General features: G+C 39.4%; 1 protein-coding gene across 5 annotated transcripts; it reads right to left on the reverse strand.

The window, feature by feature from the left end:
* Positions 1-61: 61 nt before the first annotated feature.
* trdn (triadin) lies at positions 62-15,130 on the reverse strand. 5 transcript variants are annotated; one of them, XM_020091648.2, is made up of 7 exons: positions 14,708-15,130; positions 9,061-9,257; positions 7,262-7,303; positions 3,257-3,295; positions 1,952-1,999; positions 1,626-1,757; positions 62-312 (listed from the first exon to the last, which is right to left on the reverse strand). In XM_020091648.2, the coding sequence occupies exons 2-7, from the start codon at positions 9,245-9,247 to the stop codon at positions 290-292; spliced, it is 471 nt and encodes a 156-aa protein (XP_019947207.1). In that variant the 5' UTR covers positions 9,248-9,257; positions 14,708-15,130; the 3' UTR covers positions 62-289. The 5 variants fall into 5 exon arrangements, with proteins under 5 accessions (XP_019947207.1, XP_019947206.1, XP_019947209.1 ...); XM_020091647.2 differs by having other exon boundaries at positions 1,596-1,757; positions 14,708-15,125; XM_020091650.2 differs by lacking the exon at positions 7,262-7,303 and having other exon boundaries at positions 1,596-1,757; positions 14,708-15,125.
* Between the last annotated feature and the right edge of the window lie 8,716 nt (positions 15,131-23,846).

Genomic DNA, 23,846 nt, shown 5'->3' on the forward strand with positions numbered 1-23,846 from the left:
AAAACGTCTGCCTTCAGCTCACAAGATTTCCATCAGTCAGAGAAGAAACTGAAGCCAGGAGTTTAAATTAAATTGGCACTTTTTAATTCATCAAATCATCCAGTGAACGACAGACAGACAGAAAGAATTATTGCTGTGAAATATTTTACATGCTGATCCTCCCCTTCCAGGCTTTCTACTTTCTGTCTTCCTCTTGTGTAAGACACACTCGTCCCCTTTTTGCCGCCTCGTCCTAGCTCCAGCTTCTTCACACTCGTCTGTTATTGTCCTCTCTTAGGAGTCTTCTCTTTTAGAGCTCCTCAGATTGGAAGGCTGAGAAAATGAGACATTCATCAGTCCCTGTAGTCCATCAATCACAGTTGCCGCAGGTATAAATGTTTAGGGAGGAAGAATGATACACTTACAAACTACTGATTGAAAATATCTCACAGAGAAGAAACATGATCTTTACATGCAAAAACAACAAAAGGCATTTTTCTTTGCTGATATTACTGAAGCTAACAAGGGATGAATATCAGACTGCCTGAGTTCAGGGATGATTCTCTCTTTTCTTTGTTTTGGCCTTAAACCTTCTACTGGACATTAACTTCTCTGTCCCTTGCAGTTACTATCATTCTTACTATCAGTCAATGAGAGCTATTGTGAAACACATAGGGTGAAACACAAATTTGATGGAATATTGTTTTTTATAATCGAATGAAGAGGCTAATGTTAAAAGCTTATTTTCTTACGACAGTGTTTGCACAATTTTACGGGTTAAAAGGTCAAAGGATTCATTCTAACTCAGTAAGTCAGTGAGTGATTACATTCTGACAGCTCCAGCATTACTACTATTATCTGCACAGCCTGGGTTATCATGACGACATCTGGTTATTGCATATGAAAGGAGTTTGAGAAAAGATGTATAGTTCTCTTTATATACACATGCATACATTTACATGCTGATTATTTATTCTGAGTATTAAAAACTGTGTCACTCGTGATTTGTCGCATATAAATGTCCTGAACAAGAGGTTTTGTCAGATAAACATGGACGGGTTATGAAACAGCAGGATCCTGACCAGAACATGCTAAAATGACTGAAGCTGCTTTCAGACTGACAGTGAAGTCAAAAACATTTCCCTGAAATTATCCAGAACACAATTGTCCATTTCTAGGGATATTCTTGGGATTTGAGAGCTTTTGACGATGAGGGTCGATGCTGGTGTGAATGTGCTGTAAACAAAAACGTGATTCCTGCAGCTGAATTTAAACGTCATTTCCTGCCTCCCACATTTTTTACTCAGTCTTCGGCTGCCTTCTTCATATGTACTTCAGAAAATGTCTGGACCCAGTTTTGCTTAAATTTTCTGAGTTCATGTCTAAAATCAGTCTGAAAGAGACTAAAATTACTTGATTTGATTACATTCTCCAAAAAAGACTGAGTCATTTAAAACAGAGGTCGTTGAGCAGGAACTCTCAACACCTTCGGCCATTGACCCCTGATAGGCTGGTTCAGTAATCCATCCATGAGTTAAAGCATTTTATTCAGGATATTTATTATTAATCGTCTTCGTCGCTGGATGGTTTAATGGTGTGAGGTGATGCTCTCTTACATGTGAGGGTTTCAGTTAGCTGATGAATACCTTCCTCCTCATCATCAGGAGCTACCAGACTAGCCGCAAACGTCCATATCAACTCCAACCAATCGGTGCTCTCCTGAGCTGTGACTCCTGCAGGGACTCCGGCGGGGCCTGACCTGAGTGGACGAACACCGCCTGAACAGAATAGAATAAATAAATATATAAATGAATAGACCAGAATTTAAAAGAAGAAAAAGTATAAAGTGGTATTTGTATATAAACTAAAACTAAAAAAGTTAAATCACACATTGAAACATTTTTTATTATAAAAGTTAATTATTGTTATTATTTGAAATGATTGAATATAAAATGAAGTAGTTAGGGCTTGCCTCTGCCTTTCAAACCTCTCTTAGCGATGGCAGAAGGAGGGGGGAGACCTGATGGGAAGAGACATTGAGCATTAACAGAGGCAGCGTCTCTGTGTAGGATTACAGGAAGAAGAAGAGAACATGTAGATAAAGATAAAAAGGTCATACAGAAGAACAATGAGCAGGGGCTCAATGCATTGCTCCAAAAAAAAAACAATATCACACACAAAACATGCAGTAGAAGTTTGGACTCATGTTGAATGAGGACACAGCAAGACACAGCAGCAACACGAGCAGCTCGCCTGCAGCATTTCAACATTCATCATACATTCAGCGTCCAGTCAGATTTTGCCATAATCTCAATCAGCGAATCAGGTCGTTGCTCTCAAACTTTAAATCTCCTCCTCGCCTCCAGTCTTCTTATCCAGTGTCCACGCATCTCATTCAGATCCTCACCCTCCTCTAGATCCCTTCTTACAACAGTGTCTCAACCTTGTGGGGATTCCTTTACTATGCAGCCTCCCTTTCAACCTCAATGACATCACAAGGGGTCTAAGCACCAAGTAGACTCTTATTCTAGTTTTATCAGTTTCATCTGTCATTGTGCACAACAACACATTTTGTTCAATTTTCAATTGAAGTCGATCCTGTTTCAACTAATATTTCCTCCACTGACATTGTCTGTAGCATTAGGTGGTGTCCCTCACTACTACGTTTCCATTGCAGCAGAGAAAATTATACATTGGAACCACCTTGTATATGTGTATGCAGAGTCTAGGAATTGTATTAATGGTCCTATGAAGGCCTAATAAATTATTTGCTCATGTGTCAGAGAAGTTTCTGATTTTGCCAGGTTGGTGATTATCCCCCTCCAGAGAACATTTGGCTTCAGACCTTCTAGAGAACAGCTGCAGAACATCTGGAACAAATTTGACTATTTAAAAAAAAATCACATTTAAAAGTGCAGATTTGAGAGGTAATTATACAAAATAATAATTCATCATAAATGAATGACTAGCTTTTCTTATTGGCTTATTAGACATTGAGAAACATGTGTGATTACATTATATATACCTGCAGACTAAATTTAGAAAGTTACGCTCATTACACTCAATTAACGATTTCATTAATAACTCAACCACTGATAAATCATCTTCCATGGATATTTTTCTCAAACTCCAGAGATATTAATTAAAGGTTATTGCTGCTGCACTAGTTTAATGTTGTATATAAGTATAAATAAATAAATAATGTAGATACAGAAATAAAAGCATATAAGATAAGTGATAAATAAATGAATGTACAAATAAATAAATGTCCCGTTACCTTGAAGTACATCGTGGCTTTCTCTGGGTTTGGACATTGCTGGAAACATTTTTGGATAATGTAAGTACACAAGTCAACAACATATATAACATGCGTCTTTAGACATTTTAATGTTTATAAATCATATTGTAATCTGTTGTATATGACAACGCCTGTTGTCAGAGTCACGTCCCGGCTCATGGTGTTAAAACAAACTGTGATCATATCGCCGCCGCTCCAGTGACGGCGTTTTGCATCTGTCTCTCCGAGGAGCACGTGAATTAGCACATTCATTGTTCCTCCGTGAGCATTGTGTTAACTCTGGGCTCTGAAGTGCTAAATGTATTGTTTTGGTCGTCTCTGCAGATCTCTTTCATTTCCCAGCATCCTCTGCCTGTTTGTTGCCCAGTGTGCAGGAGTCATAATGAAGCCTCATAAACATCTGATTAATGCACTGACATTTCTTTGATTGGCACTGCAGACTTCAGCGCCACAGACACCAGGAATAGAACGCACCCCTACCCCCGACTCATCCACCCTCCGTCTCTCTATGCTTCTATCTCTAATTCATCCCGTGTCCCTTTTCATCTCTCTTATCTCTTCACATCTATTTTCTCCCATCCTCTGACTTTCATGTTCCCATCCCGTGTCTTCTCTTCATGTTTCTTGCTCTCATGTCTTTACGCTCTCCCTCTCTGCCGTTGTTTCTTTTTTAGTTTGGCGTAGTTAAGCAGCTACATCAAAACCGTGCGACGCAAAGAAAAGAGATGAAAGATACAAATTGAGGAGCACAGATTAGAAAAAAAGAAAGAAAGACCAAATGGACTAAACCTGCGGAAATAAAAGCTGGAAGAATATCATCTGAGCAGAAGATAAGAGAAGATAAATTATACACAGTTCTCTTTCTGTCTTATACCCTCCCCCATGGAATCCCATCTTCGTCCCTTACTTGTTTTCTTGACTCCTTCCTTACTTCTCCCCTCCCCTTCTTCCTTCCTATCCATCTTTCTTTCCTTCTTCCTTCTTATATTTCTCTTTTATCCCTATTGTTTTTCTATCTCTCTCTTTTCCCTCTGTCTCTTTTCTTATTTCCTTCCTCACTCATTATTCATTTTTTCTATTTTTTCCTGTCCTTTCCTTCCTGATGATTTTTCTTTCTGTCTTCCTCTTCTCATTTCCTCCCTCATTTCCTCCCTCATACCTTACTCATTTCCTTCCTTTCATTCCCTCTCTCCCTCCTCCTTCCTGTATGTCTCTTTTTTCTTCCTGTTATTCTTTCTCCCTGTCCTTCTTTCTTTATGTGCTTCCCAACTCTTTGCTCACTTTCATCCTTCTTCCTCCTTCCCTTATGTCTGTTTTTACCTTCCTGGTTCCTTCCTTATTTCCTTACTCACTTCCTTCCTTTCTCCTTGTCCTTCATCCCCTCTTTCTATCTTTACTGATGCAGCTTACAGGAGAACGATATTGTGGACATGTGGTATTATTCAGTTTAACGTCTGAACTAACATTTCCAACTCTCTCAGTCCGAGTAGTTTTCACCTTTGTGTCTTTGACAGAGGAAGAGTGAACAAGACTTTGATGAGGTGACAGATTAAACTCTCTTCGTCTTTGTCTCTCAACCACCTCTGCTCCTGAATGACTGTATTTTCTAAACATTATGTCTCCATATTTCTTTAACTGTAACCTTCTCTCCACAAACACAAACACACATCTGTGATTTTTCACAAAAACGAGAATTGTATTTCTTCTTAATTGTCCAGAAATGTCTCCTTGCTGTTTCATTTACACAGACTGCCCTTTATTGAAATGTCATGGCGGGAGAAAAGCCTGTGATTAAAAATGCAGCAAAGCATTTTGTCATTGTCAACTTGCAAATATTTGCCTCAGGAAATGGAAGATAACAACGATGTATAGGGGGAATTTCCCTTTTATGGGCATGCCCACCTCAGGTCAGAACGATTCCCAGCCTCCAGGGAAGAAATGTTTTCATGACTTAGAGGGAGAACTTGTCGCTTTTATTGATCGCGCTCCATGATATGTGGGTGATATGAATCATTCTCACACAGGAAAGCTGTATTCCATTTTCTCTCTTTAAGTTTGCTTTAATTATATTTTTTAGCCACATCAACTTCAACATATTTGTCAATGTCAGTGAACTTAAGACATTAAATCTGCAAAATTGCTCAACTTATTTAATATCAAATAAATAACCTTTCCTGTCAGCAGATTTACTGTTATCATGAGACACAACAGAACCTGGATGTCTATTTTAAGCATCACACACAACTTCCTTTGTTAGTCAGCAGCTCACACACACACACACACACACACACACACACACATCTCCATGACTTCAGAGGTCGTTACATTGACATTCAGTAATTCCCTGGATAATTATCTAACCTTAAGCTTAACTACTTCTTACCTAAGCCTAACCATAAAGCGACACTTAACCAAAACATTTTATGATGAGCACTAGATTTATATCTTGTCTTGTACCTGAAACAGACACACTGTCACACACACATGCAATTCCACGCCCATAATGCAGCACACATGTTGAGGTATATATCATGCACTTAAAGAATGGGATTGAGAATATACAGACTGGTGAGAAATTAAATGAAAACCATAATAAGAATGAAATATTACAAATGTAGATTAATTCCAAATGGTCACTGAGCGGTTTGTTCATTTCATTAAAATGATATGAATCATATGCGAGGCCTTCCCAGTTACCAGATCTCAATTAACCCATTTGGACACCTCAGGGATGTTTGGGAGCGATGTGTTGGACGCCGCTCTCCACTTATCATGGAAGCACGAAATGAGGGAAAATACTGTTTATTTATAATATCTACTTAATGTTTTATCATTAATTTGTCATCCATCTGTAGATCAACACTTGATAAACAGCCTGCTTGTGCCAGACACTAGAAAACAAACAAAAGGTAAATGAAGAAAAGATTCTCAAAAGGCAAATCAACCCTGAATCACTTTAGCTGGTGTAAGCTAATCACACCAAGGTCAAGAATGTTCTTTCTATGCCCAAATGTCTCTTTTCAGGAATAACCAGAGCAAAAACATTTCAGCATTTTTAATGATATCAGTCTTTCCAACTGAATCACTCAGGGCACAAATTTTCACTGACGACCAATATCAAGTCTTAACAGCGTTGACCTTTACGGGTTAGAATTTAGTTTTCCAATTTCAAAGGTTCCTTCAAATGAGGCAGCTGCATGCATCTTTTCATCGCTGAGCCATGAAGGCCCCAACAGGTGGATCCCACGATTCATTGCACTTCGAGGGCGAATTGTTTTCCAAAGAGATAATGGCAGAGGCAAGTGATGTGATTAAAAGGTCCGATGCTTACACTTTTAATTCTAAGAATTAGGCTTCAGCTCAACCGAACATCTTACGGTAGACTAAACTTTGTGTCTTTTGCTGGGCTTGAGCAGTAACGGCATGAAAAGCTGGGGAGGCAAATGACGTAAATGGTACATGGACCAAAACATCTAATTTTGGTTTGACCTCTTTGGTTTACTCAGCCCACGAAAGTAATGAAGAAGGCAGCTCCTGAATTAGGACACAGCTTCTCTAAAATGGTGGAAGCTATTATACCATATTTGCCTGTTCACTTGTATTATGGTTTAGCTGCTTAACAAAACAGGCAGGATAAATTACAGACTTTGCTGTGCACGGTTTTCTTTCCGAACCATAAAGCGGTTAAACTGTAACTCGTTGCTCTGTGTCAAACCTTCAAGCACCTTGGCTCCACCCAAATAAGTGATATGAGGGATGAGAGCTGATGTTGAGCTTTTGACAGCTGGTGTAAACATGCTGGTGGAAGGTTTCATCAAATGTACACTGCTTGGTTTTGTCGTGATTTAGAGTTGATTTACGCTTGAAAAGGTCAAACAGAGCCTCACAGTTTGAAACGATGGACACACTGTCACAGGCATCGTTCTAGTGCGAGCGAGCGGTGCAGTTAAAATGTTAGTAGTTTTTTGGGGTTTTCTTTTTTACCAGGAGATAAACACACGGGGTCGTCACAGTATGATGTGTAGTCTTTGGATGGGATGGCAGGTGATTGACGGCATGAGGATGGAGGAGAGGTGAAGGGGTGAGGGTTGGGGGATGAAGAAAGGAGGAAAATGAGGAGAGGCGTTAAAGATGAGCGTGTCGGATGTGTCAGGCAGGACCATCCTTTGCACCGCAGGATGGTCCGAATTCATGGTGATGTGTAGTAGGTGTGGGAGTGATGAAGAACAGATGTGAGAGGAAGTGACAGAAAGGTTATTATTACAGTAAATTTACTGAGCGCTGAAATACACCTCAGCTTCAAGACCAAATCAAAAGTGATTGATTTTCTGTTGTGTGGTTGGAAGATCGGAGGCAGTTTGATTTGTGTGTCCGATCTATTTTGATCACTTCAGTATATAGCTGTGAAGTGTTTTTCTAATATAAATAATTTTTGTTTAAGTGTGTATCAAACAATTGTATCAACTAATAACCTTACATGCATGGGGGGAAATTTCTTAAAGTACACTGGACGCAATCCTTTAATTTCCTTCTGTAGTAACCCAACAAAACTGTCATAAATATATATATATAATAATCCCATTGTTGTTCATTAGTCTGTGTAATTAATTTACTTAAAAGCTGCAGTGGAAGCATATAAGCACAGCTACGTGTTTCTGGGGAAATCAACAAAGCTATGTATTCAAAAGTAAAACAATATTCTACAGCACAGCATGAAGAAATCTGTGAGAGCTGCTGTTGCTCTTTATTCTTCGTCCTATTATGCTGCAATCAGACGCCTCTCATTATCTCAAGATACAACTTAATGGGTTTGCAGCGCCGCGTAAGCTTGATCATGGCGCCAGTGAGCGGGCGGTCTTAAGCAGATCTGCAAACGTTTGAAGGTGATATCTCCGCCGCTGCATTCGTTTGAATCAATCAGTAACTCTGGCTGCGATCTCAACGTAATTCATTTCCCGTTATCTCGTGACAACCACGTAATTAAAGCGCGATCACAGAAAATGACATGTGATCACTCCAAAAAAGTATATAGATAAAGGGATTAAAACAATATGACAAAACAACGCCACTCAGCAGCAATGTGTTGAGAGAAAGTTTTTAATTTTCATCTAAACTACTCAATGTTTTAATCAAAAAGACTGATTACCTCCTGTGTCTGTTATTAGCATTTTAACACCAGGAAGTGTCCTTGCAATCCTTTCTTTCAGTGTGAGTCAGAGATTTAAGTGAGAATGAAGAGTGTGTTAGACCTCAGCATGTACTCAGCTGTATCACTACGCCGGTACATAAACTGTCAAACGTTAGAGCCTGCGTGAGTGTGAGAAAACGCTCTCCTTAATAACACTGTGTCATTTTCAATACATGTGTCTGTCAAGTGAAAACGCACCACGTGTTGCCTATAAACACAAAGCCGTGTTTCAGCAGCACAGGTGGCGGGACGTCTTGTTATTGACACATGCTGAAATGGTGTCTGTCCCATTTGTTTGACACGAGGACGTTTTTGAAAATGACGACCTTCACGAGAGAGCGCGTCCACTTTTGAAGTCTGCTTCAAAAATGTCTGAAAGGCCGTTGAAGGGTGAAATATGGACGTGTGCATGAAATGTGAAAAATGGGTAATGCATGGAAGGAAAGTGTAATTATGTAAAGAAACAATGTTAAAGAAAACAAGCATAATATAATCACATTTATGTGGAATTGTAATAATAGCAAAATAGTGAAAATAATAATATAAATTAAAAATTTTAAATAAATTAATATCAGAAAATATTAAATTGAATTACCTGCTAGAGTCTTAAAATCAAGCAGATCAAACAGAACGATGGCTACAGCCGACCACGTGATGATCAGAGCCACGACCAGCAGCCAAGCCATTGGAGAGCTAAAGGTTAAGATGACATCATCCAAAAATGTCCTCTGATTGGTCCGAGCTGAAGGGACCACCGCCCCCCCGTTGGACTGACTGCTCATTGGTGCAGAGCTGGGAGAAAGAAGGCGGGAGAGAGGGAGTAAAACAAGGTTCAGTGGAAATCTTTCCCAATGTTTAGCTTTTTCACAAATATCCAAACACTGATTTCTGCAGGTTTGGGTCATTTGAATCATGTTGTGTTTTTTTTCAAAGCATGTTCCACATTTACAACATATAGACTCTCTGCTCCCAAACATCTTCAAGCCTGAGCCGAGACTAGTCTGATGTCATCATCAAAAGCTCCTCCAGCAACCGTCTCCTAGAAATGATGTTTGTACAGCACTAATCTGCAGAGGCAAACGTGTTTTGAAGGAAATATAATGCTGCAAAATAATGGCAATTAACATTTTTCACAGTGAAACAGGTCTGTAGAATTTCTCACAATTTATAGTTGAAACTTATAAACATCTTGCATTGAATGAATTAAAGGGCCTTGCACTTGCTTTCCTGTTTGGAAAATTGTGAGGACAAATGAATAGTCTTGGGTGCGGTTTGTTCTGAGTTGTAAAACGATACCTGACAGCAACAGGCACTTCACACTGTACACAGGTGGGTTGCATGACTGCTCCCCAAAAGTGAAGCCAGAGTGTCTTGATCGCCAACTAGTGGCTGACTGTAGATGATAAACCCCACCTCTTCCATGTTTGGCGATGGAATATTAGCAAAATTGAAAAGTCAAATAAATTTTTCTAAAACATGGCTTCTGTCATTTTAGGTAGTTCTTATCACAGTGGGATATTTCAGCTTCATGTCCTGATTGTAGGAGGAAGTGGAGCAGTGTCGTCCATCTTTATATACATTCTGTGTCAGAGGTTGTAGGTTATGGTGCTGTTGGTATTTTGAGTAATAGATACATTATGACCAACAGGTACGTCTTTGCGCTCACGTTGCCAGTTATTTTGATGAATGCACAGAGCAGCTGTTTATTTACGAGAAAGTCTGTGAATCAGTCAGGTATTTTTTTGTTACAGGAGGAGAATGAGGGATGAGGAAGAGGGATGAGCAGGAGGAGAAGGAGTGGGAGAGAACGAGGATTACCCGAGGTGATGGCGAGATTAAATTCCACCTCACTTTGAACAATCTGCTCCATAAGACAAACGACTTCTCCAAGGAAAGTTTTCATCATCGCGTGGTGGTGGGGCCCTGCGACGTAATACGATTACGTGCAGGCGGTCGCTTGTTCGTGTTCATTACGCGGCGTGCTGCGCTGAACGCCTCAGATGATTTATTTTTTCCTTCTTAGTTTCGCTGCATGCCTCGCACAAAGCTTTTCTGCAAACGTAAAGTAATAGTGACTGTGGCGTTTTGAATTAAAACAGGAATGACTCATTTGGAAGAAATATGTCCTTCTTCAGATTATTAATGAGGCCCTGAGGGATGCAGGTTCACGAGAGGTGTGGTGGTCCAGTTGCTATTAAACATCATTCATTATCACAGACTGGTGGAGAGAATAAGGTTGTGGTTTTGACAATGATCCTCATTATACCTCAAGGTATGATGCAGGGCACAGAGTTGACCACACCATATGCTACCGCATTTGCAAATTGGTCGTATTATACTCTAATATGTAGCCTGTGCACTCAAGAAGATGCACTCAACTATACAGACTAATAATCTGTGAATTTAGCAGCAAGTAATTTAATTACATTTCAGCAGCAAGACCACTGTGGCACAGAAGCATGTTGTTGCCGCAGCAGAAAAATACAAGTCAGAACAGAATCACGTCATATGTGAAAAGCTTGTTTGTTTTACATGTGATAATAAGACAATTTATATATTTATATATATTATAAAAGGAATATGACTCATTAATACAATTTAATTAATGTTTACGTCATGATTGAGTTGAGATGGATTAACCTGTTATGTCACCCTTCACATGGCAGCATCACAATCACATCCCACAATAAACCGGTAATCCCTGTCTAAAAACTGCCTGGCCACAGATCAATGTGATTTACATTTTTTGACCAACACAACTTTATTTAGAAAAATGATTCACGTAAACACAAGTAATTAAGGTTGTAAGTGTAGGACACAGGGGCCTTTTTAAGACTGAGTCATATGAATGCAGGTGAAGAGGATCAGTGATATGAACAAATGGAACTATTAAAACCCATTGAAGTGAATCAGAACGCACTGGGGAGTCTGATATTCAGGAATGAATGCCTCCAAACTTCCTTCTGTTCATTAGTCATGGCTTCATATCACAGCACAAGCCGTTATCATTCAACATTAATTAAATCAATACTCGTTCAGGATTATTCAGTATTGTACTTTAATACATTTCTCGACTTTCTTCTCATTCCCCGTAAATTCTTAGATTTCAGAACTTGTGCCTGTGTGATTATAAACTACATATTAATATTATATATTATATTATATAAGTAGGCTTTGAGTGTGTGTTGTAAACGTGTGTGTGTTAAAATGAGATAAGATATATTCAAAAGTCAGTACATAAGTGTGCTGTTGATGGACAATATTGTCCAGTTTCCAGTTGGGACTGTATTATATCAATTCATTTAAGTATAAAAAAGTTATCTATCTATCTATCTATCTATCTATCTATCTATCTATCTATCTATCTATCTATCCATCTATCCATCTATCTATCTATCTATCTATCTTTCTTTCTCTACCCTTCTATCCATCTGTATCTTTGTACATAGGACTCACGATGTGTGTACAATGGGAATAATTCATCCCACTATCCATCTATCCATCCAACCCTCTCTCTCTTTCTTTCTTTCTCTCTCTCTCTCTCTCTCTCTCTCTCTCTCTCTCTCTCTCTCTCTCTCCATCCTTCTATCCATCTGTATCTGTGTACACAGGTTTCCATCAATCCTTCTATCAGTCTGTATCTGTGTACTTAAGACCCAGGATGTGTGTATAATGGGAAGAATTGATGTGTTTTGATCCAGGAGCTGCTCTCACACTGACCTTTGTGTTGCTGCCTTCATAACAAACTACAAAATCAATTTAACATAATTCTGTCCACGCACACACCTGATGGTGCAGTCGCATGTGTGTGCGTATGATTTTTAGAAAGCTAATCATTGATCTGGTGAACAACAACAACAACAACCTGCGTGTGTGTGTGTGTTTGTGTGTCATTTCAGAAACCAAGCGTTGCCTCAGAGCGTGTTTGAGATATAAAAGCCATTGATCTATAGCGAGGCCCTCGCCATAGCTGGTCAGGCCAGCGTATTGATCCTCAGCAGGTAAAACAGTCCCGATGTCCCGATGACAGAGGGCTGGTGTACAGTGGAAACGTCCCACTGCAGATAGAAGAGGAAAAGCTGCTCCGTGCAATCTCCTACAAACCAGGTAATTACAGTTTAGCCCTCTTAAATAGCCCATGTTTTTATCAGAGCGAGTCACACTCTGCAGAAATCTACTCCTCATGCATGCGTCCTCTCTGAAAACCCAAATGACCCAGTCCACCTGTTGTTACCATCAAGTGTTGAGCTGATCTTAACACACACACACACAAGGACACAGGCCACTGCTGCTGCGGCTGCTTCCTCCACACCAGAGGAATGAATAGAATTAGAACAATGTGGGTGCAGGCTATTAACTGGCATTTGAGGGCAAATGGAAGAGGCTGAGTCATCAGATGCCTGCACCTTTTGTTACGAGTGCACAAACCCTCTGACAAACAGGCACAGCAGTGCTTGTATGAAGTAACCTTGTTGAATCAGTACCAGTCGTAAAGTAACTGAGGACATTTAGAAAAAGACTGTGTCACCCTATGGTTCTCACATTGAGATACGAGGTATTTCAGGGATGACCGGGGATGGTTGTAACATTGTAACACAATTACTCACTTTTTATAACAATGTCTGCTTTGTAGTACCATCAAACTTCAATCATGTTTATTGTGTGTCTATGTAGTTATCTTTGATGACTGTTTGCTAAGATAGGTCCTTATTTCATCATGTTACTTTTAGCCCCAGTGTATATCCTAATCACATTCTACCCGATGCATCGTATGTGACTAAAGCATGATTTTCTGTTAAATTTACAATGACACCATTTACAAGCAGGGAAGTGGGAAATAATCTACTCTACATTTTATTCTAAGCTTTAAAGCTTCAGTGTGTAGGATTTTGTTATATATAGTGTTGTAGTTGCATGTTGCAGCTGAACACCCGCCACTTCACCCATCCATTCCAAACATGAAAGAGAACCTGTGGTAGCCTTTAGTTGTCATAAAAAACTCAAAAAGTGTTTAGTTTGGGACCCCCTCGATGTAAATATAAAGTATTTCAAAATAAAGGGGGCAAATTTGAATTGAATTTCCCTACAGGGATTAATAAAGTACTTCTGATTCTGATAAAGAAAACTACAATTCATACAATTCACGTCCCATTAATAATTCCACAACCTGTCTTAGGTTGAGAACAACTGCATTTAACTGCAGTACGTTAATGCATAGTAGTTAAAACTAGGAGTATCTCCACCTTTAAGAATAAAATCTGTTAAATGGCCCACTTAGCATGCAAGTACTTTTATTTTGATCCATCAAATATATTTGGCTGATAATACTAATGTCCTCTTGTAAACACAGCCCATTGTCTTGTAACAGAAAAGTCTTATCTAAGAAATCATTTGGCAGAACCCCAGCCTGTTCTCATGTGTGTAAAGTGCAGCTCAAAAAGTGAAAGCAGTGTTTTACATGTGAACCATTCCTCTCGGTTATAGGTTTTAGCAGAAACCCGATGACACTGTCAGATAATAAAAGACAAAAGAGGGATCATCTCAACTATACCGCAAATATTTTCATTTGCAGTTGTTCCCAGTGTAAATAATAGAAAATATATCTCTTATACCTTCTGTGTAAAATACTGGATACTTTTGACTCTTCAGGCTTCTAAACATCACATGGGACAAATAGATATGGTTTCATTTGAGATGATCAGAGGCCGAGAAGGATGCGAGTCAGTGGTTTAACAGATTCGTGGCAGAATGAGGAGTGAATCATTAGGTCCAGGTGGGACCAGATGCTGCTTTTTCAATCCATTTTGTGCTTAGAGTGTGTAGAAGCTAATCATAAAAAATAACACATGAAGCTATTGTTTGCTGATTTTATGTACCATTTTGAGATATCAGCAGTATTTATAATATTTTCTGGTATTATGTTTATGTATTTAATATCTGTAGTATTAGATCTGCAAATAGAGGTTACACTTCAAAACAACAGAAGGGAAATAATGACAAATTACTAATGGATAATGGCACATACTGTAACTTGTATGTAATGTAGATAAAAGCACAAAATTTGTATTGTTTGACGAAAACCGTCAAATAGCCAACATAAATAAGTTTCAGTTTAAGTCGTATTAAATGACACTAAGTAAGAATAACTGCAGCTGCTGAGCACTGACCTCCAGCGTTAAGCAACCCAGTATCAGATCATTATTATTAAGTTAAGCCGAAGTGAAATGGATTTTTAACTGTACCTTGGACTTGTTGGATGTTCAGTGATAACCTTCAGTCCCTCAAAGTCTCGGGGAAAAGCAGTGTTACCATAGAAACAAACGCAGCGCCTTCCTCAAACCTTGTTTGGCCCCAGTCGAATGTGAAAAGATGATGGAGGCAACGTTAAAATCCGGCAGCAAAAACGACACACAGCAATTGTGTTAAGCTGGATCACACGAGGGTCTAAAAATACACCACAGGAGAAAATGGAAGGAAAATCCAGAGAACAATTTTTCAGCTTATGTTGTGTTCTTGGTGTTTTCAAAGTTGTTCTTCAGAGGCTTCAATTTGTGTTCAAGAAGTTCTCGAGTCAAAGTGTCTGGAGAGAGTGAGACCGAAAGAGAGAGAGACAGACAGAGAGAAGCAGGGAGAAGGGGTCGACCCACAGAGTTTCACCCTGCCCCCTCAGAGGGTCCAAAATAGATAGATAAAGAAATGGAGTAAGGGAGGGTGGTGATCTCAAAAGAAGAGAGGGAGTAAAGGGAGAACGGAGAGAGGGAACACGAGTGTAAAGGAGCAAAGATCAAGGGATGGAGAGGAGGAAGAAAAAGGAGGAAAGAATAAAATGAAGAGGGAAAGGTCGAGAAGTCTCCCAGAGCTGTGTCTCAGAAACACAGAGCTTATTAATCATGTTATGATGAGGGAGGAAATAACTGATGTTTCCTCCCATTGACTCACCTCAACTGACCTCTTCAAATTATCAAGACCATTCCTCTACAGCTCTACTGTGAATCAAGTGGCACTTTCATTCTTTATTGTTGGTTTAATTATGGTTTTATTATATCAAATGACTGGTGGGACAACAACAGCACTTTATCTAGAGACCAAAGACATTCACTTTGTGCCCTTGACAACAACTTAAAGAACAAACTCTTGAGAACTTTAAACGTCTTCCGATCCTTCCTGTCCTTCCTCCCAGGGAAACATATATCCTCCTAAGTGCCCTACCTTGTCAAACAGAGGTCAAAGTCGGGGGTAAATAAGTAAATAAAATATCTAATTGAGCCCCATGCGAGTTTTTAAACCCTGCCACAACCTGTTTTTGGGGCCCAGTTTAAAGGAGAGTGTGTTTGTGTGTGTGTGTCTCTGTGACAGAGCAGTGGGAAGGAGTAACCTGACCCCCCAGTCTTGCCCTGGGAGCCTGCGCTGCAGAGGCTATAATTAGAGGTACAGACAGCAGCTGGTGTTAACATAGGACTGGACTGCTTTATATGTAGGGCGTGCAGAGGGGGCTGAGGGCCGGGGGACACAACACGTACACACACACACACACACACATACACACACAATTCAGGTCCTATTCTTTTCTCCATGAGAGTATGTATAAGAGACATTGGGGCATTTATGTTCAACTTTTTAAAATAGCAAGCATCTCACTAATGTTATTAATATTACATTTGGAAAAAACATAATCAATTTAAGTTATTAAGATGTATTCATAATAAACAACTGGAAACATGTGATGCTGGACTTCATGTAATGTAATGTAGGGACTCTAAAATGATTTAAAAACTTATTTCCTGTTTTACTTTGTAGTCACTCACCTTTGACCTGTTTTACTTTATGTTTTTAGTCACGTTTCCCCTTCTTATATCTGAGCCACCCTTCTATATTTCACCAATTACCCCTGTCTTTCTTGTGTATGTAGTCTCTGTGTTCCTCCTCCTCTCTGTCTGCTCGTGAAGCCAATAAGATGCACCATTCTTGAGACACGAGAGCCACTGACAAACAGAGATTTCTGGAGTTAGATAGATTACTTACTCTGTTCTACTCTGTAAACCCTCGTCTGCACCATGTCTCCCTATTATTGTCCAAACTGAAACACAATGAGTGACATGTTGCCTAATCATTATGAACATGGCCATTGTAGCTTACTGTGAGTCAAACCACCAGCCTCCATCCTGCTGCTCTAAATACTCACTATCACACCGGGAATAATTATGCTTTCTTGAGGCTAAATATGTCAAATTTTTGAAAAGGCCACATATTCAGGCTGTTCTGATTTAGTTTTTGTAGAACAAAAAAAAAATGTAACACACTCATAAATATATCACATAATCATGAGCCAGGAGGTTGGAGCCATGTGACTGAATCATTTCTGACGGCTCTATACATGTAAACAAAGAAAACATGTCAAATATTTGATATTGTATATGTCTGAAATCTAAGAAAACAAAACCAGAGGGTGGGTCAGGGGTCAAGTGACAGTTTAAGAAAATTAAATAAATAAGGAGTAAAGAAACTGTCATTCCAGTTCAAGAAATATAAAGGATATGAATAAAACACACACAAAGGAAAACACATTAAGATCGGGCTCTGTACACATCTCATAAACAGAGGTAGTTCAAAATATTAAACTGTAGTTGCATAAAATACGAAACATAAGACATAAAAGACACATTTAATAACAGCAATAAATAGGAAACAAGAACTACATAGACAGAAGTTTAGTTATAGGAAGGACTGAACCTATATACACTTACAAATGGTCACAGCTACAGTATCCTAGACAGATTTTCAGAGGAGGTTATTCCAGGAACCTGCAGCATAAAAGCACCTCTGTGTTTTCTGTTGACCCTGAAGAGGCAGCAGCCTCCAGTCAGAAGTAATAAAAGTTCTCAAGAGGTCACATGTAAACAAAACAATTCGGAAATCAAATTTGGTCCGGGCCTTTTGGTGAGTAACAGTATTTTAAAAGCGATGTTCAATTTTCCAACTAACAAAAAAACTGCAAGTGGACTCAAACATTTGTATGTAACAGTGACTGGAGTTGTAAAGATATTGTTTCAGGTCATACGAGCGGTGAGATTGTCATATGGGCGGTGAGATACAGGACAGGTGTTTAAAACCTTCTGATTGAACCTGGCTGAAAGAGATAAATTGAGCAGGAAGTTACAGGAACACTATGCAGAGCCTCAGAGGTTTATAACCATGTGAAGTAAAGTGGTGCTGGATGGTAACACTTCCTCTTTTGTGGTGTTGAAACAACTTCTCAGTCGTGATCCGCTCCAGATGTGTCTCCCAGCAGCCAGAGGTGTGGTTGTCCTCTGTCGCTGTCCGAGGTTCTGAAACCTCAGCAGACCACGAGAACCTGTGACTTTCTTCAGGCGTTGTCCCTGAGAATTTCTTTAGTGACAAAAATATCTGTGAGTGTGATGCTGAAAAGAAAAGTCTCATAAAACCTCGCAGGACGTGTAAAACTCTTCAATGTCTAGATTTACACTTAAAATGACGACTTTTTCAAAATATATAATTTCATCTCTCTGTCAAACCAATACACTAACGCATAGAACTGTGGCGCCGACGTGATCGTAGCGCTTGTTGATTGCTGTTAGTTTCATCAGATTTACTGTGGCTGGTTGGTTTCATCAGGTTATTCCCCATGGGTTTGAGTATGTTATGCATGCAGCACAGCAGCTATCTGACAAAAAATACTATAATCAAGACTACAAATCAAAACGAGGTCGACAGTAAATATTTATTATGTGGCTTAACCCTTAAAGGTTCAGTGTGCAAGATTTACCTGAAAGGGATCTTTTGGCAGAAATTGAATATAAAATAATTCTAGTGATGTTTTCACTGGGGTGTTTCATCTAAATTGTACGAGTTGTTGTTTTCTTTACCCTCGAATGAGCCCTTTATATTCATATACTTTATATTTATATCAGGAGTGGGTCCTCTCTCTACAGAGGCTGCCATGTTTTTTTACAGTAGCTCAGACTGGACAAACTAAACACCGTTTGAGGTTTTTTTGACAACTGATGGCTACCACAGGTTCTCCTTCATGTTTGGAAGGGGTTGGTGAGGTGAGGGGTGTTCAGCCGCAACATGCAACTTCACCACTAGATGTCACTAGATTCTACACACTTAAGCTTTAAAGAACATTAGAGCTGATTGGTACTTCAGTAGACAAGCTTCTCTCCTGTGGAATCAGCTCCCAGTTTCAGTTCAGGAGGCATAAACCCTCTCTATGTTGAAGAGTTGGCTTAACTACTTCCTTTGTGATAAAGCTTATAGTTAGAGCTGGTTCAGGTCAGTCTTTGACCAGCTCTTATCAAAGTCAAAGACAACTTTAATATAAATTCTGCCATATGTACAAGACATAGACAGTATTAAAATGCAGTTTCTCTCAGATCCCTGAATCGTAAACATACGTCTACAGTACAAAATAAGAACACAACATAAAAGGCACAGGAGAGATAATGAGCCTATGTTGTCGAGGGACACATGACACATGGAGCTTCTCTTTCCTCCTCTCCCTCTTCGTCACATTAATTTCTCATTAGTACATGTTACTGACTTGACGTCTTCCCCGGAGTCTCTGCGCATTAATGTCAAAGATACAGGATCACAGCTGCGCCACATTGTGGATTGCGATCATTGTGGAACGTGGTCATGGATCATTGTGGCAGTTGATCGTAAATTATGATTACAAACTAGATGGCGTAGATATACAATATGTCAACTCACATGTTCTACTATTACCGCTATCATTACAATTGTCACTGCTGCTCCCTTTATGTCTGTTTTTCTTTTGTTTAAATACTTGAAACATTGACACAATCCTCCATTTTTTGCCGTGTTTTCTCATGAATGTTGAAAATATCCTCATTTGTTGACATGTTCTGTTATATATGCGATATCTTCTCCTGTTAACAGGGTTTTTGGTGTTTTTTCTCTCACTCTAGTTAAGGATTAAGAGCAGATGATGTTCATTAGGCCCTATGAGGCAAATTGTAATTTGTAAATATAGGCTGAGTGAATTTGATCTTTCTTCCTGAAATCATTTCTCTCTACTGAGACCTGTAGCAGTGCTTTACTTGCCGTGGCTCAATTAGTGCAGGTCACTTTTACAGTTTCAGAAAGAAGACTGCAACCAACATCAGCACAGGGCAAACAAAACAGCCATTTTCAAACAGGCAGGTTTAGAACAGAAACTAATTAAAAATGTATATCATTCATCACACCTGAACTTTGACAAGTCAAATGCAGGAAGACAGAAGAGACAATGAGCATGACAAAATCACAAAAACATTAGAATAAAGAAAAAAATAAACTATGCACATCATTAGCTATCTAGAAATGAGTAATTTCCTGATGTGTCACTTAAGGCAATAATATTTGTCTTCCCTTATAATATTGTAGAATGTGCTGGCAAAGGCTATAGATTAATAATTTTGATGTGACGTTAAATATCCTTGTTACCACAGGCTGGTTATTGACGCTGCCGCAGGGTGAAACCCTGAAATCGCTGTTTTCAGCTCGCAGATGGCTGCAGGCCTTTAACCGGCACAGGACCACGAGTCTGTGATTAAAAAGTCACACATCAACCACACATCTCATTCTCTCCATGACATTCTCTGCTGCCGCATCAGTCTGACTCCTGCACCAACCCACTGCTTCTCTTTATCTCTTTCCTGTGCCTTTCTCCTCTTCCTCACTCTAACTTTATGTCCTCCTTTCACCCCCACCTCCCGGGCCTCTTTCTCCTTCTTTTCCTTTTCCCTCCATCACCTTCTCTCTGCTCCTTTTTCTGTCTTTCATCCCGCCTGCATTACACCACTCCCCTCCCCTCTCCTCTGCTCTTGAACTTTCTTCCCTCGCTTTCATCTCTCTTTCTCCTTTCACCACTTCCATACCTCTATCTCTCTCTACACCTCGCTCTGTCACTCATCATCTTTGTTTCTCTCCTTCCACAAATACACACACACACACACACACACACACACACATACACTCGCATACACACGCACACACACACATACACACACACACTCACAAACTCTTCTTATTAAATTAGTAATAATGTCACCATGCTCTCTCCCATGAGGCCAGTGTTATTGACTTCATTATGCAAATGTAAACCAGCCGAAAGCTATACTGCTGATGGGATAAGACACACATACACTCACACACACACACATACACACACACACTCACAGTGTTTGTTGGCTGAGTGTGTTGGCCAGGAAAAGAAATTCTTGCTGTTTCAGATAATTATGTCAACCAGTGGAGTTGACGTGTATATTAGCAGGAAATCTGCTAAACCCAATGGGCCTGGGGCGCCTTGTATCCGGCGTCTTGATGTGATGCTGTGATAGAAAAGAATAGAATAGAAAAGAAATGTGTAAAAAACGGATTTCTTGACATGACCTGTAACTGAAAAGTTGATGGTTTGAAACCCGCCCTGTCCAAATGTCAAACTGTCCTTGAGCATCAAACTAATTCCCAAATTTCTCCCAATGTCACATGTGTATGTGGGAGGAAAAAACTATTTTGGACAAAAAAATAATTTGGTAAATAACTGTGATGTTATGGAAGTAATCCATTTCATATTCTTTTAATGTGATCATTATACTTTATAAGGCTTTTTAAAACTATGGGAGCACTTGCAGAGCCAACACTTCTGCCAAGGCTGTTTGGTAAATGCAATCATATATAAGCAGAGCAGAGCAAATTTGACCTGTTCATATATATTCGCACCGTTAATATGCCATCTCTTTTTGAGAATTCGATTATTTTCTTTATATTAATCGAATGGAAAGGTTAACGGGTTCGTCCTTGGCCCATAGAGTGCATTCCTCCACCAAGTCCCAACAGTCTCCTTAAGAAACCACATTTAAATTCACTGCATCCAGATTATTATTTGGATATGCACCAAATTTCACATATTCATAAATTATATAGTTCCCCAAATGTGCCTTTTTTTCAGTAAGATCCATCAATTACTCTTTGAGATATCAGCAAAAATGTTGAAGAACCTTGTCACATTGTCAAAGAAAATGAAAAATAGTCCTGGATTGGCCCCTTGATTTATATCCGCACAAGAATTTAATGGTCTTCTTTGACCCACAACACATCCTACCGCCAACTTTCGTGTTAATCCCTCCACTTGTTTTCTTGTAACCTTGCTAATATACAAACATACAGGATATTGGTGAAAACATATATCTGACGGTGAAGAGTGTAAAAATGATTTTTGACTCCTGCTTGTCCAAATCTAATATATTTACACAAATAAAAAAATCTATATCATTTAACATTTGTGTTGGCTCTTCACCATGTCATCTATGTCAGCTTTAAAGAACACATTTGTCTGTGAACAGCTCTTCACAGGAACCAGACTGATGGAGGAGCAGGCCAGGTAGATGTACCTAACAAGTACCTGAATGGTCTGCAAACTCCTGGACTCATTCTTGTCTCTGTGGCTCGGCCAGGAAGTGGGAGTCCTCTCATCTTCGCTCTGATCTGCCGGCCCTGCGGTTCTCTCCATCAAACCGACACTCGTCGGTCGCAGTTGCCAGATCACACTGTGTTTTGATGGCAGTTAACAGACATGGAAATGCACTGGAGAGTAAACAGTAAACACACATGCACGCACATGCACGCACACACTATCAAACAGAGTGCTGGCAGACGCCGAGTGAACAGATGGAAAGACAGCAGAGAGCAGGGAGGAAGTGGAAATTAAAGTCACAGTGTCTGGAAGAACAATTAGAGCGAATACTTCATAGACTGGCTGACTGAATGTTATTCATCATTTTAAATATATGATGTCATTTTCTGTAGATTTATTTTGATTATCGTCAAACACATGTTGGCACAGACTGATATATTACAATGAACTGACAGGAAATATTGAACTTTGGTGATTTCCAGAGGAGGAAGTCGAATGACTTGGGGGATTTTCTTGACTTTTTATCCAGTGACACCAGCAGTTTCCTCCTCCAGTCACTTATGTCTACATCTACTGGATGGACTTGTATGAAATTGTGTTGTTAGCAAACCAAATGCTAAAACTGTAATTTGTCAGATTTCCATCATAATGAATAGAAATCACCAGAATGTATTAATTTAGAATGCAAATGTTAAAACGAGCTTAAATGCACTTGGCCTAATTTATTACCACATGCGGAACAACAAACCAAATTACCAAGTTACTTCATCAAAATTGTTATTCTTCAATTACGGTAAATAGGTTTTAAAAAAGTAATTTGTTTGATGCTATGTTAGCATAGCATTTAGCACAAAGCACTGCTATGTAGAGTACAGCCTCACTGAGGCGCTATAAGCTGATTGCAAAGTACTTTTCAGAGACTAGAAAATGGTCACAAGTCATAAAAGTAGCTTACGGTAGAAGAGCTAAACGTCTGTTTAAAGAAAAACATTTACCGACTGCCGCCTGAAAAGACGATGAGCCAAGCTGGTGGTCGAACAGCTTTCAGTTCCTCTGTACGGAGACATACATCTTTACTAAGGCGACCTGTTCTATTCACTGATTGTCCTTCAGTCCTGCAATAACAAGGGGAAGAAGGTAAACACTGTGCAGACATGTTCAACCTCTCTGTCTGGGCAAAACACTTTATATGATTTACATTATAAGATATTAGTATGTGGAGAGTTGTGTAACCGTGCTCACTCTGTGTTTATTAATGCATGCATAGATACTAGTGCGTGAAAAGTGTAAGCCATCAATGACAGCTCAGAGGGGCCTTGTGATTGGCTGACGTTTTACACTGTTTTAAATGGTATCCACATTGTGTTATACCCTGAGCTGAGGAATGGTAACCCAATTGTGTCACTTTTCTCATGTGTTTTATTTAAAAAGAAAAAGTTGCTTACCCATGGATTGTTAACTGACAGCAGTAGTCGACCGATTTAATTAATATTATCATATTACATTGTTACAATATTAGCCTCATAGATTAGGGAGTGACAAACATATTTACTGACTGATTATATTAGGGACTGAAAACTAGACTAATTAAATTACTCGTCATGTTTCCGTCTGACTGACTGACTTTGTTCAGCAGGAAATGTAAAAGCAGCTATTAAACCCAGATATTCTAGGAGACACCGCTAAGCTTCAGACTGTGTGGTCAGAAGGCATTAGAAATGAGGAGCTGCACACCAGACACCTCATGCATTTTTAACCAATCAATATCCGCTTTTCTACGTCTCTTTATCCTTCTCTATCTCTCTCTCCGTTTTACTCTGCCTCTCTCTCTCTCTGTCCTTTGGTTCCTTCCCCCCCTCTGTTGTGTTCTGTGTACTGTAGCTGTCATTTCCTTTCTCTCCCCGTTACCTTTTCTCCTTGAACGGCTGCAAAGTTTATTAATT

The sequence above is a fragment of the Paralichthys olivaceus genome, chromosome 19 (assembly GCF_024713975.1).
Source record: "Paralichthys olivaceus isolate ysfri-2021 chromosome 19, ASM2471397v2, whole genome shotgun sequence".
In the NCBI taxonomy this organism is placed as follows: Eukaryota; Metazoa; Chordata; class Actinopteri; order Pleuronectiformes; family Paralichthyidae; genus Paralichthys; species Paralichthys olivaceus.